The sequence below is a fragment of the Ochotona curzoniae genome, unplaced genomic scaffold (assembly GCF_017591425.1).
Source record: "Ochotona curzoniae isolate NIBS_2020 unplaced genomic scaffold, NIBS_Ocur_1.0 contig_2305, whole genome shotgun sequence".
Lineage (NCBI taxonomy): Eukaryota > Metazoa > Chordata > Mammalia > Lagomorpha > Ochotonidae > Ochotona > Ochotona curzoniae.
Genome location: NW_024465411.1, coordinates 230,530 through 248,465, shown reverse-complemented (window position 1 = coordinate 248,465; position 17,936 = coordinate 230,530). Strand labels below are relative to the sequence as shown.

Genomic DNA, 17,936 nt, shown 5'->3' with positions numbered 1-17,936 from the left:
AGTGTGTAAAATTAGGCTCAGGTAATATTGTGCTGATTATCGTAACTTTGAAATTTAGGATGAAGTAGAGTTTAATTTAACTCTTCAAAACATTTTGTCTGAATATTTCTTTCTGGTTATTTTTCCAATATCGAGGCAGTGGCACTTTGATAGTTTTTCTTAAATACTTAGGAGTTGTATTAGTATTGCATTACCCTAAATTTTTTAGGGGAGCCAATTTGGTGGGAAGCAAGTGTATTTCAGCAAATGCTTCAGAGATCTGTAGTCCAATATTGGTAATTGTGGAGGCTAGCAATGGTGCAATTTGTGCAAAGGAATAATCACATAATAAGCCAGGAAACTGGAAGCATTCTTCCTTTTATGTATTGTCTCTTCAGAAAATGTCATCAGAATTTGGTCATAGACTCCAGCAACCTAATAAAGGTCCCAATTAGAGATACCATATTTGAAGCATGTCTCATTTTTTTATGTCAATCTTTAGTGTTCCCAGTTAACCAGCTAACGTGAAACTTTGAGGTTGGGAGGTTTTCTTGAGTTTGGGGAGTCAAGTGCTGTACAGTCTATAGCATGTTGCTCCTGGATCCCTGGATCTTACATCCTCTTCTGAAACATTAATTCAGTCCATTTGCTGAAGTCCATTCTTAATTTTCTCCAACAAAAATTTAAAATTTCCAAATCCAACACACATTTGAGATTACATGCAAAAACTCTTAAATTTTAACTCCTGCACATTTAAAGTAAAATTTTATATTTCCCAGATAAAGTAACAATAGGTACAATATACATAAGATTACTTTGAATTCAGTGTTGAGATTTTTTTAAAATTTTGAATTAAATGCTATATCCATCCACTAAAATATAATCAATTTATACTTACATATCTTCTTCTTGTCAGATTTGTTTTATTTTTCTTTTTATTTCATAAAACTTTATTATTCTCATTATAGTTGAATTACTTTAAATTAAAATTTTGTTTCCTATATTGGTTTAGTGGCATATTTGACTGTTAAATTTATAATCACTTTAACTCTGTTTATTTAACCTTTTGTCTAGGTGGTTATCCATGAAGACTTTATTCAGTCTTGCTTTGATCGTCTGAAAGCATCATATGACACATTGTATATCTTGGATAGCGAAAACAACAATATTAGTTGTGTGAGACAAGAAGTCATCCGAATGGTCCGAGTGCTAACTGTTCTGAGGGAGTACATAAATGAATGTGATAGTGATTATCATGAAGAAAGAATGATTTTACCCATGTCCAGGTTTGCAAAAAATATCTAAAGTTCAGATTTTTTAAGGTTTATTTATTTATTTAATTAATTAATTTTGGAAAGCCTAATTTACAGAGTGAAGGTGTGATAGAAAGATTTTTTTGTTACTGATTCACTTCTCCAGTGGCCGCAAAGGTCAGATCTGACACAATCCAGGTGAGGACCCAGGAACTACTTTTGGGTCTTCCGTATGGATACAGGGTCCCAAGGCTTTGGGCTGTCCTTAACTGCTTTCCCGGGGACAAGCAGGGAGCTGGATGGGAAGTGGGACTGTGAGGATAGGTATTGGATTCTGGCACATGCAAGGCAAGGACTTTACTAGGTTAGTAAGACAGGCCCTAAACTTTAATTTTTTAGTTATTTGAAAACATACAGATTTAAATGAGAAAAAATTATTTTTATTTGTAGATTTTGATGTTGTGCCCTTTGAAAACATACATCTGTTAGAAACTACGCAATCAATGACACAACAGTTTATGTTCCAGTAATATTCCTACTTTTTAGTTGTAGTTTTATCTTTGATTTTTCAAAATTGTTACCACCATTGCTAAATTTTTTCACATAGGTTTTGGATTTTCCTTTGTTTTATTTTAAGATTTATGTACTGAAAGGCCCAGTGACAGAAACAGAGAGAGAGATATTTGTCCCTCAGTTGACCTCCCAAAATTGGTCAGCTGTGAAATTTGGATGAAATTTGGATGAACCTAAAGGAAGGAGACTCTATTGTTTTCTCCTAAATAGATATCAGGCTTCAAGTTATTCAGTGTTTTCCCAGGCTCATTGACAAGAACCAGATTCAGAAGCAGAGTAGTTTTTGTTGTTGTTATCCTATAATGGGATGTCAGCATTTCTTGAGGCAATTCAACCTTTTGTTATGTCTTCTTTTTCATCTTGATGTGTGATATATTTATATTGTTACTAATAGATTCTTGGGATCAGCATTGTGGCTCTGTAGGTTACACCACATACCTTCAGTGTCACCATACCTTGTTTGCTGGTTCAGGTCCCAGTTTCTCTGCTTCCAATCTGGTTACCTGCTGTTGTGCCTGAGACAGTAGCACTTAGTAATGACTCCATTGTATTTTTTTTGTAACAGATCAGTTTTTTAAGTTAACTGAAAAGGAACTGGCATTGTAGCATAATGAATAAAGCTGCCAATTTTTTTTTTCAGATTTCTTTCTTTATTTATTTGAAAGTCAGATATACAGAGAGAGGAGGAGAGACAGGGAGAAAGATTTTCCGTCTGAAAATTCAATCCCCAAGTCACTACAATGGCCGCAGCTGTGCTGAGCTGAAAGCCAGGAGCCAGGATCCAGGAGCCAGGAACCAGGAGCCAGGTCTCCCACGTGGGTGCAGGGTCCCAAAGCCTTGGGCCGTCCTTGACTGCTTTCCTGGGCCACAGGCAGGGAGCTGGATGGGAAGTGCTGTTGCCAGGACTAGAACCAGCCCATATGGGATCCCGGCGTTCAAAGCAAGATCTTTAGCCGTTAGGCCACCGCGCTGGGCCCAAGCTGCCACTTTCATTGTTGGTACACCATTCAGTGTACAATTTCGTGTCTTGTTTGCTACATTTTTCATATGTCTTCCTGAATTGGCTTGATAAAACTAGCAGAATGTTGTCTGAGTGTTTAGAACTCTGCACCCATGAATCTCCTTGCTCTGGCATGGCCTAACAACCTTTGCAGATATCTGCAAAGTGACCCAGTGAATGGAAGCACCCTCTCTTTTTGGTCCTTTGTCTTACTTTCTCTCTCTTTCAAAAAACAAACATTTAAGCAACAAAATTATTCACTCATTCATGCATTGTGAGATTTTATGTAGATAGAAGACTTTTGTTCATAAAGATACCACATCAATATGATCTATTGCATTTTGTATAAATTACAGTGCTGCTGTTTAAAAGATGCATAATGTTTCCCTCAAGAGCATAAAAGCAAACCGCATTTTTAAATTATTGAACTTTAGTTACAAAATATTTATTTCCAACATTATTTTGTTAACGTGCTTAATGTGATTTAACTTTTTTCAGTCTTTTCGTTTTCTTTTTCTTTCTTTTTCAGATCCTTCCGCGGCAAACACCTGTCTCTTAGAGTTCGATTTACAAATCAGGGCAGACAAGTTGATGACTTGAACATATTATCTCATACAAATGATACAATTGGTTCAATTCGTCATTGTATTCTTAACCGTGTTAAAGCCAATGTAGCCCATACAAAAGTTGAACTTTTTGTGGGTGGTGAATTGATAGGTTCTGAAGATGACAGAAAGCCAATTGAACAATTAAATTTGAAAGACAAATCTGTGAGTACACAGAATTTTCAAATATTTAGAATTTTCACTGAGTCAGCTATTTTGTATTATCTGTTATGATCTTCTGTGTTAGATTTGAATTATTAGAATTGCAGTAACGTGCTTTATTAGAACTTTAAATACAGCATAGGAAATACACTTTAATTTTATTCCTCAGAATCAACCAACTAGAGTCAATAGTAGAAAACTTGTGTTCCTATTGAGCCTTTTTTTCTCTCATAATTCCTTCACCACAACAGTTTAACAACTGGTTATGTAGGACAATATATTAGATATTATAGACAATCTACATATGACTTGAAGTATACATGATTTTCTGTAAAATCTACTAAACAATTTTATGTAAGCAACTATGTCATTCATGCAAATTTAACTGTCTGAAGAGTTTCCTGAAACAGTTTTCCCGCGTGTCCTTAAGAAAACACCAAATGATTATGTTAGACAGTAATTCTGGAGGTAAAGTATTTTAAACTTTTGCTATGTCTTGTTTCTGTATTTTGAACAAGTGTTTTTCCTTTTCTTTACTGCCAAAATCATCATTTTCAGCTAATAACAGCCAGGCTTACACAAAAAAATTCAAACATATCTTCAAGTCCATATAGCTCTTCTGATTCATCATCTGGATCCCCTGAAAACCATTGTAATCAGAGCACTGATGGTCACGGTTCAGGAGTAGAAAGTTGTTTGCCTGGTGTTGTAAGTAACTTCTTTGTTCTAGCTTTATAATCCTTAAGAATATGATGAAATTATTGTTTCTGGGACCTGTTGTCGTGGCCTAGTAGATAAGGTCTTCGCCTTGCACACACGCCCAGGATCCCTACGGGTGCTGGTTCACACATCTGCTTCCCATCCAGCTCCCTGCCTGTGGCTTGGGAAAGCAGTCAAGGATGGCCCAAAGCCTTGGGACCCTGTACCCGTGTGGGAGACCTGGAAGAGCTCTTGGCTCCTAGCTTCGGATTGGCTCAGCTCCAGCCATTGCAGCTACTTGGGGAGTTAACCAATGAACAGATCTTCTTCTCTGTGTTTCTGACTTTTCAATAAGAATTAATAAATCTTTAGCAACAACAACAACAAAAAGAAATGATTGCTTTTTCCTGTGACACAATTTTTGAGATAAGACAGAATGTCTGGTAACTATGCAATTATGTATTGACCTGAATTGGATTAACTGGCCACAGCACTCCAGATGGCTGCATCTGTGTCAGTACCTGGAAAACTAGCCACTGGAAAACTAGGAAACAGCAAATGGTAACTTAAGTAACTAGATTCCTGTCATCTCTGTGGAAGAGCTGGAGTTTAGTTGCTGACTCTAGCTTTGGCCTTTTCACTCCCAGACCTAACCAGTCTGTTTTATCACAGGCTCAGTCAGTTAGTAAACACAAGATGGAAGTTTAATTATAACAATGCTTTTTTGAAGGTAATTTACAGGTAAATGTTTTCTACGTTCTATATTCCAGATAATGTCACTGCATCCAAGATATATCTGTTTCCTTTGGCAACTTGCAGATTTAGGTAGCAGCCTAAATATGCCGCCTCTTAGAGATGAAGCAAGACTGCTTATGGAACTTATGCCACCAGGTAAGACAATTATTCATCTGCTCCCATAACTTACTTGAGCAAAATTCTTTTTTTTATTATTTTTATTATTTTTTTAGTTGGAAAGGTGGATATACAGAGAGGAGAGACAGAGAGGAAGATCTTCCATCCAATGATTCACTTCCCAAGTGAGCACAACAGCCGATGCTATGCCAATCCGAAGCCAGGAGCCTCTTCCGGGTCTCCCACGCGGGTGCAGGGTCCCAAAGCTTTGGGCCGTCCTCGACTGCCTTCCCGGGCCACAGGCAGGGAGCTGGAAGGGAAGCGGGGCTGCTGGGATAGAACCGGGGCCCATATGGGATCCCGGGCGTGCAATGCGAGGACCTTAACCACTGCGCCACCGCGCCGGGCCCAGCAAAATTCTTTAAACATTCTGTTTTTGAACCAAAAAACCCTTTTGGAATTCTCTGTCCTTTCAGAATATTGCTGATGAAAAATTCTCCATGGAAGAGAAAAACAAATACATATATATACATAAATATATGTGTAAGTTATTTAAATGAATAAATGTAAATAGTTATAAGGCAGTTGCTTGTCACATCTAGCTTCCTCTTGCTTTTCTATTTGAAAGAAGATCCACCTTGTATGCTTATTTTTTATTACTGGATATGCCATTTTGTGTGTGCTACATTGTTTATAGATGAAAATGTGTAAATTGCAGACTCATCCTGGTCAGTTTTAATTTTCAGTTCTATTGCTAATCACTTTTCATATTTTTAAGACTGAATGCATTCTGATCTGAATTACATCTGAATATATTAAATTTTTAAAAAGATTTATTTATTTTTATTACAAAGTCAGATATACAGAGAGGAGGAGAGGAGAGGAAGGTCTTCTGTCTGATGATTCACTTCCCAAGTGATCACAACAGCCAGAGCTGAGCTGTTCCAAAGCCAGGAGCCAGCAGCCTCTTCCAGGTCTCCCACACGGGTGCAGGGTCCCAAGGCTTTGGGCTGTCCTCGACTGCTTTCCCAGGCCACAGGCAGGGAGCTGGAAGGGAAGCCTTGGGTTTAGAACCGATGCCGACATGGGATCCTGGAGCATTCAAAGTGAAGACTTTAGCCACTAGGCCACGACATCAGGCCCTATTAAATTTTTTTAAGTTTTTAAAAAATTTAAGTTTTAAAATTTTTTTTAAGTTTCCCATTCCACATGCTTGATTTCTGCAGTACTACTAAGTCTTCTCGCATGCATCAGTAGCATCTTACTATAGTTTTTACCTGGTCAGATGCTTGTATTTTATTCTTTTTTATGTGTTCTTCTCCTACTCCAGCTTGGTTGTTTTCTTTTAACAAAGTTTATGTCTGGGACCTGTTGATTTTCTGTTGTAGATCTTCTGGTGCTAATTATTCGGGGACTTCCATAAACAACTCCTCATCTTCTGAGCCACATCTTACCAAAAAATAGATATAAAGAAAACAAGATTTTCATTATTTTTTCATTATTGTTATCTGAAAGGCAGATTATATGGATTGATGTGAAGAGAAGGATCTTTGATCAATAGTATACTCCGCAAATAGTTGTAACAGATAGGACAGTATGATCTAGGCCAAAGCTGGAAGTTTTTTCCAAGTCTCTTTTCTGGGAGCATGTACCCAAGTACTTGAGCCACTCTATTTCTTTCCTAGATACGTTAGCAGGAAGCTGGATCTGAAGTGAAGAAGATAGTCCTAGAACTGATATCCATTTAGGGTTGATTGTCTGTGTGTGTTTTTTTTTATTGTTGCTTACATTGTATTATGTGGTACAGTTTTATAGGCACTGGGGATTCCCCCCACCTCTCCCATATCCCTCCCCCCATGGTGGATTCCTCCACCTTGATGCATAACCACAGTTCAAGTTCAGTTGAGATTCATTCCTTGCAAACACATACCTAGCATAAAGTCCAGCGTCTTATTGTCCAGATAAGTTCAGTGGCCTCTTGGGGAGACCTTCTCTGGTCTGAAGATAGGGCTAACAGAGTAAAGATCCGGTCAGTTAAAAGCCCCAACAAAACCTCAGTATCAATATACAACATTATGGAATTAATTGACATAGTATTGGGTAAACAATATGTTAAAAATAATGCAAGTTCCATTCTTCGAAACATCTGGGTTGAGACAGTATCAATGACAGGTTCAAAAAAATAACCAACAACCAAACAAAAAATTACAAGTTAAATCAAGGCAAACGTGGTATCTAACCTTTTGGGATTCGCTCATTTCCCTTAGCATTATAGTTTCCAGTTGGTCCCATTTAGCCACAAAGAACTGCATTTTGTTTTTTTTAATAGCTGAGTAGTATTCCATGGAGTAGATGAACCAAAGATTTCTTATCCAATCTTCTGCTGATGGGCATTTCGGTTGCTTCCATGTTTTTGCAATTACTGATTGTGCTGCAATGAACATAGGGATGCATGTTGGTTTGTCGTAAAACAGGTGTTTTGGATGTATTCCTAGGAGTGCTATTGCTGGGTCATATGGTATGCAGATTTTGAGTTGTTTGAGTGTTCTTCAGACTGATTTCCATAAAGGCTGTACCAATTTGCAGCTCCACCAGCAGTGGAGTAGGGTTCCCTTTTCCCCGCATCCTCGCCAACAAATGCCGTTGGTGTTCTTGTTTATGTGGGCCAATCTAACTGGTGTTAGGTGGTACCTCATCGATGTTTTAATTTGGATTTCCCTTATTGCTAGGGAGCTGGAACATTTTTTCATATGTTTGTTTGCCATTTGGACTTGTTCCTTTGTGAAATGTTTGCCCATTTCCCAGGTCCCATTTCTTGAGTGGCTTGTTTGTTTTGGTTTTTTGGTTGTTTTGAAGTTCTTTGTATATCCTGGAAATTAGCCCCCTATCGGCTATATAGTGTGCAAAGATCATCTCCCATTCTGTGGGTTGCTTTTTTACTTTGCTGGTTGTTTCCCTTGCTGTGCAGAAGCTTCTTAGTTTGATGAGGTCCCATTTGTTTATTCTGTTCTCAACACCTATTGCTTTTGGTGTCCTTCTTAGAAAGTCGGGACCTACTCCTAGGTCTTGCAGGGTATTTCCTACATTTTCTTGCAAGAGTCTGAAGGTTTCTGGATGTAGGTTTAGGTCTTTTATCCATGTAGATTGGATCTTAGTGTATGGTGATAGATGTGTGTGTATCTTTTTGTTTCTACAGGCTATCAGCCAGTTGTCCCAACAACATTTACTAAAGAGGCCTTCACACTTGCTTTAGCTGTCATTGGTCTTTTTGTCAAAGATTAATTGGCTGTATCTGTGTGGGTTCCCTTTTGGTGCTTCTATTCTATTCCATTGATCTTCCTTCCTGTCTTTGTGCCAGTGTGTTTTAAAATTTTTGTTTATTTTAATGTTTGCTTGTTTTTTGTTGTTGTTTTGTTTTTTTAAAGTTTTTGGCAGTGTTATTGATCAGACTGTACTACATTTGTATTGTAACCTCTTTAGAACTTACTCTGATGTTTCTCAGAGTTCTGGATTTTTACTTTATAAATTTACAGAATTTTTCTGTTATTTGTGTCTTGTAAGCTAAATCAGAGAAGTAATCGATAATATTCTTTTTGTTAACCATGTCCAAGTTTCAACTCTATTCAAGTTGCAAGTTGTACCAGTCACTCAATGATAGGTTACTCAAATGTAGGTAAAATACTTTGTTCTCTGAAAGAAAACATTTCTATAGTATTTTATTAGTAAAGTTAAGACACTAAAAACTATAGTAGGGTGTATTTTCTTAAAAATATAACCTGCGGGCCCGGCGCGGTGACGCAAGTGGTTGGGGTCCTCGCCTTGCATGCCCCGGGATCCCATATGGGCTCCGGTTCTAATCCCGGCAGCTCCACTTCCCTTCCAGCTCCCTGCCTGTGGCCTGGGAAAGTAGTCGAGGACGGCCCAAAGCTTTGGGAACCTGCACCCGCGTGGGAGACCCGGAAGAGGCTCCTGGCTTCGGATTGGCATAGTATCTGCCCATTGCGCTCACTTGGGGAGTGAATCATTGGACGGAAGATCTTCCTCTCTGTCTCTCCTCTCTGTATATCTGCCTTTCCAATAACAAAATAATAATAATAATAATAAATCTTTAAAAAATATATATATAAGCCTGCAAATGTAAGAATTCGGTGTTTTGTGAGAATGGTATTTGCCTAGTAAGAAATTAAGAGTTGTTTTTTTTGTTTGTTTTTTTTTTTTTAGCTTCATAGCAAATATGTATTGGTAAATGTTGATCTTAAAATATCCACATTTAGTTTTTTCATTTGTTAGGCAGTGGGCCCAGCATGATGACTCAGCAGTCTGGTCCTACATGTCCAGCACCAGTATTCCATACAGGTGCCAGTTTCTGTCCCAGCTGCTTCACTGCCTTGCAACTGCCTAGAGGTACAGCAAGGGGTGGCCTAAAGCATTGGGAACCTGGGCCGGCATCATCCTCCATATAAAATTTTCAATATAAAGAACATATATATTAATATGTAATATATAGATTTTTAAAAATTGCAGTCAGATATACAGAGAGGAGGAGAGACCGAGAGGAAGATCTTCTCTCTGATGATTCACTCCTCAAGCAGCCACAACAGCCAGAGCTCAGCCGATCCAAAGCCAGGAACCTCAGGAACCTACTTCGGGTCCCCCATGTGGGTGCAGGATCCCACAGGCCAGAAAGAGGGAACTGGATGGGAAGTAAGGCCACTGCGATTAGAACTGGTGACCATATGGGATCCTGGCATGTGCAAGGAGAGGACCTTAGCCACCAGAACACTGTGCCACACAACCCCCACCAAAAAAAAAAAAAGGTGTCTTAAAAGAAACAAACCAACCAAAAAAAAAGATTTAGGCTGTAAATGTTTTAGTTGCAAAGTAAGTGAATTCTGCAAAACAGAGATGTTTGCAAATAAAAAAAATTTTGGAAAATGCTCTTGGTCCTAAGTTTGAGTTTAGAAAATGCTATATGTTGTGTAACTGTAGAAATGAATAATGGCATCTCTTGTTTTCACTTATTACAGCAATAGGAATGTTTAAATTTAATTGTAACATTTTTATTACAAAGTTGTGTGGGTTGTAGACCTGTGTGGGTAATTGATTAGCATAGAGAGGAAAGCAGAAGGGGAAAGATGAGTGAGAGAAAAGCCTCCACCTTCCTTCCTTCTGTCCACAGCAAGGGGAGATTGTACATGTCAGTTTACAACACTCTAAAGGAACAGAGATGGTCTTTGAATGTCACTTTAAGGACCCTGTTTTAGGAAAGAGTGTTCTGAGAAGTTGTTGACAGCATTGTACCAGAGACAAGAAATTGCTTGTTAGGTTTGTTGGCTGTCCAACATTTCTCAGAATATTCACAGACTTGGGGGTTGCTATGGAAGTTGGCCTCAAGTGTTGTTCATTCCACTTTTTTTCTTCCCTCCACTTTTTGATGAAGTACCTGAAGTCTTCTATTGAATTAGAGGAGCCAACTGTGTTGTCTTTCTTGTACTTCTGGTTATGTTCTTAATCCTTGCACGGAAGTCAGTAATGGAAGTGACCCATGCTGCCACATCTGGCAGTGTCCTTTCCTGTTAGCTTTAATAGTCATAACTAAAGATGAAATTTATGAAGAAATATTATAAAACTTGTTACAAAAGATAAATTCCAAGTAAAATCAGCATTTGATCACAACAGAACTGTTGTTCTTATTTCTGAAATTTTTCATTGTTGATCAGAAGCTTATTAAATTACAACAAAACTTTAGTGCTGCTGGATGCTTAATTTCTCTGTGAGGTAATAATCATGTATCTGGAGAAACCTAGATTCTGATTGAAACCAAGATTCAAAACACCAAAGATTACTTAAATGAACAGCTTCTTGCTGATACAAACTAGGCACAAGTAAATTATGTTATATACCTGTCAATAAATAATGTAAGTGGAATTAATATGATACAATGAGTTAAGCTACAGCTTAGAATTTCAGTGTCCCAATTTTTTGCCAATTCAAGTTTGGCTACAGCATTTGCAATCCATATGCCTACAAATGCAACCAGAAAAGAAGCATAATAAAATCATGTCCCTGGAACCCTGCTGCTCTTCTAAAAACCTGAATGGAGTTACTGTGCTCTCTCTTTGGCCTGGCACACCATTAGCCCTTGCAGACATTTAGAATGTAAATCAGTAGGTGAAATATCTTTTCCTTTGTTTCTCCCTTTCTTTGACATTTTTTCTGTACTGATGCCTTTTTTAATGAGTATTTTTTGTTTTGTTCTGTTTTGTTTTTTACTTATTTGAAAGTCAGAAACACAGAGTTAGAGCAGACAAAGCACCTCTCAAGTGGTACCAACAGTCAGAACGCATCATCCGGGAGCCAGGGGACCACTTATTTATACTTTCACTGACTCCAGCGTTACACATTAACAGGGATGGTAAATTGAGAACAGAGGTGGGCTTTGAACCCAGATTCTCTATTATGCAGAGTGGATATCCCAAATAGAGTCTTAGCCATTATGTCAAATTACAAACACTTGTCTTTTTTTTTTTTTTTTGGCTATTGTATTCCCTGTGTACCTATTACGTTGCAACTTTTCTAGCAAACTTTAAAAAAAAAAGTAATACTCTTAGCCTGTTTCCTCGGTATTAGAATAAAATATGATCACTCACAGAACATTAAATGGGTTTAATTATATGTCAGTGATGAACAAGTTTTCTTCCTTCCTTCCTTTCTTCATCCCTCCATCCTCCCTCCCTCCATCCCTCCTTTCATCCCTGCATCCCTCCCTCTCTCCCTCTGTCCTTTCCTTCCTTCCTCTCTCCCTCCATCCCTCCCTCCCTTCCTCCCTCCCTCCCTTTCTTCTTTCCTCCCTTCATTCCTCCCTCCTTTCCTCCCTTCCTCGCTCCCTCACTGCCTCCATCCCTCCCTCCATTCATCCCTTCTTCCCTTCTTCTCTCCCTCTATCCTTCCCTCTTTACCTCCCTCCCTTCCTCCATGCCATCTTCCTTCCCTCCCTCCTTTCATCCCTGCATCCCTCCCTCTCTCCCTCTGTCCTTTCCCTCCTTCCCTCCCTCCCTCCGTTTCTTCCTTCATCCCTCCATCGTTCCCTCCCTTCACCCCTTCATCCCTCCCTCCCTTTCTCCCTCCCTCCCTTCCTCCATCCCTCGCTCCCTCCCTTCCTCCATTCCTTTCTCCCTCCCTCCCTCCTTCCCTCCCTTCTATTCTTGCATCCTCCCTCCCTGCTTTCTTTCATCTCTCCCTCCCTCTCTCCCTTCTTTCCTTCCACCCTCCCTTCCTCCGTCCTTTCATCCCTTCATCCCTCCCTTTCTTCCTTCATCCCTCCCTCCCTCCCTCTCTCCCTCCCTGCTCCCTTCTTTCCTTTTCCCTGTTGCGGACAGAAACGTTTATGTGCACGGCGACCAGGTGAACAGGGAAGGGAGAGGAAAGGCAAAGCACCTCCAGAGAGAAAGCAAGGAGGCAGGCTGCCTCTCGAAAGCGGAGGGAGAGAGAGACACCATGAACCAATTTTCTAACCCAACTCTGAATTTGACATCTTCCCATGCTCTGTTTCTTTTACTTTAAAATAGTGTAGAAGTTCAGGATATGAGTTCCAATGAATAAGTTGTTTTAGGTGTGTTGGTTCTACTGTCTCATGATGAAAGCAGGAATTTGATCGTAGACACACGTACTAGAACTAATATTAACTTATCCATGAAAATTCATCCTTTTAAAAGTTCAAATCACATGAAAATCTCTGGTTGTAATCCACTTTTTTTAATACATATGTTTATTTTTATTGAAAAGTCAGATTTACAGAGTGAAAGAGAGACAGAGAGAAAGATCTTCTGTACACTGGTTCACTCCCCAATCGGCCGCAGTAGTCAGTGCTGACCTGAGCCAAAACCGGGAGCCTCGTCTGGGTCTTCCACACAGGTGCAGGGTCCAAAAACTTTTGGCCATCCTCAGCTGCTTTCCCAGTGCACAAGTAGGGATCTGGATGGGAAATGGGGCTGCTAGGGCACACACCACATGAAATCCTAGTGTATTCCAGGCAAGGATGTTAGCTACTAGGCTACTGTGACAGACCCTGCAATCTGCTTTTTTACAGACTTATTTTTGTTTTCATCCGTCATTTGAAATTCCCTTCTCCATTAACATGGAAGCTGTGTGTGTATTATCCTGAACTGTGTTTACATACTTGATAAACTCTATAGTTATTAGTTTCTGGATTGTGCTACCACTCACTCCTCTGCCAAGTTATCTTCCTGTTTATTTATTTGGCCTCCTCTGAAAGGCATACCCCAAGCTAGATGCTCTTTTGAAAGGTAGTAATATGCAAATGTTAGAAATGGCTGTAAAACAGGAATATTGCCTTTACTCAGAATTGTTAGTATTGTAGTGTTTATTGTGTCACTGTAATATTTCTGATGTTTGCAAAATCGTTGAGATGTGTGTCTTTTAACATTTTGTTACCTTGGGCCTGGAGCAGTGGCCTAGCAGCTGAAGTCCTCGCCTTGAATGCGCAGGGATCCCAGATGGTCATCGGTTCTAATCCCAGCTGCTCCACTTCCCATCCAGCTCCCTGCCTGTGGCCTGGAAAGCAGTCGAGGACGGCCCAAAGGCTTGGGACCCTGCACCTGTGTGGGAGACCCCGAAGAGGTTCCTGGCTCCTGGCTCGTGGCTTCAGATCGGCACAGCTCCAGCCATTATGGTCACTTAGGGAATGAGTCATCAGGCAGAGGATCTTTCTCTCTTTCTTTCCTTATCTGTGTATATCTGACTTTGCAATAAAAATTAAAAATGAACCTTTAAAAAAATTAGATGTACAGGTAAAAGTGGTAGGTACATCCAAAACTGTTTTATAGCTTATCTCCTGAGTTTTTTCCTCATTTCAAAACTGAAAGTCTAAACAACTGGTCCTGTTTCTTTTTCTAGGTGGGGTGACTATATTTGTTCTTTCTGTGTCTGAATTTGATTCCTTTACATAGCTTTATGTGAAAGAAATCATGTACTCTTCTGCGTTTTGTGAGTTGCTCATTTTCACTTGTAAAATGTTCCCCAGGATACATCCATGCTGTAGAATATGGCAGAATTTTTTTCCTTTTAAAAAGCAAAATAGGGCCCGGCGCAGTGGCGCAAGTGGTTAAAGGTCCTCCCCTTGCACGCCCCGGGATCCCATATGGGCGCCGGTTCTAATCCCGGCAGCCCCGCTTCCCTTCCAGCTCCCTGCTTGTGGCCTGGGAAAGCAGTCCAGGACGGCCCAAAGCTTTGGGACCCTGCACCTGTGTGGGAGACCTGGAAGAGGCTCCTGGCTTCTGGCTTCGGATCGGCATAGTATCGGCCCGTTGCGCTCACTTGGGGAGTGAATCATCGGATGGAAGATCTTCCTCTCTGTCTCTCCTCTCTGTATATCAGCCTTTCCAATAAAAAAATAATAAAAATAAATCTTTAAAAAAAAAAAAAAGCAAAATAGTATTTCATCATTAGTTAACACAGTTTGTTTTTTCTTTTAATCAATTGATGAACATGTAGGCTTTATTCTCCTTGCAATGTTGTTACCTTATATTGCTGTGAAAATCTCTGTAATTTTGGCATGGAGTTGTTCTCTCTTGAATATGTACAGGAAATGATAGATGGCTTATTAGTTAACATCAATTCATTTCTCAGGATTATGCTTTTTCTTCTGTCCATGAAAGATGACAATGGATGTGCATTTTAGATCTCTGAATATGAAATTATATCCTCATATTTTGCATTGGTCATTAACCAGTTCTTTTTGTCATGTACTATTTGATCTTAATAGGCCCTTGATATTTATTGATGTTATTTTACTCTTAGAATAATCCTCTTTGTAATATCATTTGAAATACTAAGAATGGTACCAGCACCGTAGCCTGATAGTCTAAGCTTCCACCAGTGACACTTATATCCCACCCATATGGGCACAGATTATTGTCCTGGCTGTTAAACTTCTTACCCAGCTTTATGCTTACTGCCTGGTAAAGTAGAGGAGGATGACTCACGTTTTTGTGCACCTGCACTTATGTACAGGAACTTTTGACTCCTGGCCTTAGGTTTACTCGGCTCACTGTTGTGTCCATTTGAAGGGTAAACCCACAGATGGAAGATCTCTTTTTTCTCCCTTTCCCTTTTACTGTGTCTCCTGTCTGTAACCTCACCTTTAAAATAGAAATAAATACTTTTAAAAGGATTTATTAAGAGCATATTAATCCTATTTTACTTTAGTCTGTGTTTTTCCTTTTCAGATAACACAACTATAGAAAAGTTAAGAATGATATGTGTGGGACAGTCAAAACTTGAAAAAAGTAATTGTGATCTATCTCTTGAATCACTTTTCTTTGGTTCTTCTGCCTCGCAAGTTCTATACCTAACAAAGGTTTGTTTGTTTTTTTATTATTTCTTTGAAAAAAATTTTTATTTTACTGTGTTTAAAACCTATGTATGTTTTTAAGGAATGTTTTGAAACATTGAAAATTTTCTTAACATTTCTGAGACATGAAATAGGAATCGCAAGAAATGATTATCTTCAATTACACTGTTTTCTCTCTTTTTTTTTAGGTAATCTATGTGTTGTTGATGCCTGCTGATACATCTCTGGCTGACAATTCCTTAGAGTTTCAATTCCATTTCCTGAAAAGTGGTGGCTTGTCCCTTGTATTGAGTATGCTAATAAAAAATAACTTTTTACCAAATATAGATACAGAAACTCAAAGGGGCATATACTTTAATGCTCTTAAAATCGCAAAATTGTTACTAACTGCTATTGGTTATGGCCATGTTCGTGCTGTGGCAGAAGCTTGTCAGTCAGTGCTCGATGGTACAGATCCTGTAACAAAGGTAATACCTATAAGTTGTTTTGAAAGATTTAATTCTATTTTTATTTATTTAATTTATAAGATTTTAGAATTGGAAAGGCAATTATAGGCAAGAAGAGACATATTATTCATCCAGTTTTTCACTCTAAATGGCTGCAGTGGCTGGAGTTTCATCTGTCTAAATCTAGGAACCAGAGGCTTCCTCTGGCTCTTTGGCCTGGTACAGGATCTATAAGGCTTTGGGCCAGTTTATGCTACTTTCCCAGGCCACACAGGCAAAGAGTTGGATGAAAGTAAAACAGCTGGAACTTAAACCAGTGCATTTAGTGCTTAGAACTTCAGCAGTTTAAGATAAGTTTAGTTTTAACTCACAACGTTACCTCCTGATTTTAGCTTCTTATTATTATTGTCCTGTAAGGCAACAATGATAACTCCCAGTAGTGTGGTTTCTGCCACTTGTAGCGGGCTTGATTTGAGCTCTGCTAGTATTTGCTAATTTGCTTCCTTGGAATTTGGAACATTTGGCCCATAGATCAGCAAATGCGAGCTCTCTGTGACTGCCTCAAATTTAAAAAGTCATTTTATGGTATAGCATATTGACCAGGAAATTTCTTTTTAAGTAAAATTTTACTGAAAGTATAAATGTTGCTGTTCATTACATTGATTTGTGAAGAAGTCTTCACCTGTTTACAATCATTATTTTCCATTTTTAAAATTATGAAATATTGTGCCCATCACAGTAGCCTAGTGAGTAAAGTGCTCACCTTGCATTTGCTGGAATCCTATAGGACTGCCAGTTTTTTGTCCTAGCTGCTCTACTTCCCATCCAGCTCCCTGCTTGTGACCTGAGAAAGCAGTCGAGGACGGTCCAAAGCCTTGGGACCCTGCACCCGTGTGGGAGACCCGGAAGAAGTTCCTGGATCGTGGCTTCTAATTGACTCAGTTCTAGCCATTGCAACCAACTGGGGAGTTGTCTGGCTGTCTCACCTTCACTCTGCCTTTCCAATAAAGATAAATAAATCGTAAAAAAAAAAAAATTGTGAAAATTTCTCCTGAATGTTTTACTAATTCTATGTAAAAGTTATGAATCATTTTGTAGGAAATTTTCAATTGGAATTTTGTTGCCATTCTCTTTCTCTGTCTCTCTGTTTAACATTGTTAGATCTGATGAATGTGAGTCTAACGTTAAATGCAGTCCTTGAGTTCATTCATTTATGTTATCAATGACGGCATAATTGCTGAAAGATGTTGTCACAAATGATATATCTACTAGTGCTTTGATATTTTAGAATTATTAGCTTTATTTAATTGTGAAAACACTATTGTTTTTGTTGAAGAGTAAGTGTGACATGTGCTCTTTGCATGACAATAGTTCTGGAATTTTAATAGGCAGAAGTGGCTAAATGGTGAAACAGATTTGTCTTTTTAAATGAAACTAGATATTAGGAAATTTCCAGTTTGTAATATTCTCATCTCTTCGTATAGTTCTGAAATTTTCTTTAAAAAATTAAGAATAGGAATCTGTAGCTCTTTCCCTGTCCTGAGTCATATTTACCTGCTATATAATAGTAAATATTACATATTTGCAGTATGTAAGTGCTGTTTAGTAGAACCTCAAAGAATTTTTTGCACACTTACAGTTTTAATACAGTTTTATGGAGACTTTAGAATAGGAGAGTATTTTGTATGGATAGATTTTGATTCTTAAGCACTATATAAAAAAGTTATTTTTGTGCTTCAGAACATTCTTAATCCATCATCTCAATTCATTGAAAGAATTGGAGATACTATTTTTAGTGTTAACCTTAACGAGAGAGTTTCAGTGTAAGAACAAGAGAGGCAAAACAGTAATCCCACAAGTAATAAAAATTCATTGTTTTAAAATATTTACACAAAATGTTTCTCATTCAGCAGATAATTGGGATTCTGCTGTAGGTCATATGTTATTACAAATGCACTATTAGTTTCAAGTTTATTTAATTATGTCTCTTGTGAT

The 17,936-nt window shown here is 38.6% G+C and overlaps 1 protein-coding gene across 1 annotated transcript in view; it reads left to right on the top strand.

Moving 5' to 3' along the window:
• The window catches only part of LOC121151242 (probable ubiquitin carboxyl-terminal hydrolase FAF-X), a 135,513-nt gene that overhangs the window by 65,208 nt on the left and 52,369 nt on the right, over positions 1-17,936 (top strand). Inside the window, 6 exon segments of the mRNA XM_040972517.1 lie at positions 1,054-1,265; positions 3,335-3,575; positions 4,131-4,280; positions 5,042-5,162; positions 15,371-15,501; positions 15,684-15,962. Coding sequence (XP_040828451.1) covers positions 1,054-1,265; positions 3,335-3,575; positions 4,131-4,280; positions 5,042-5,162; positions 15,371-15,501; positions 15,684-15,962 — 1,134 coding nt within the window.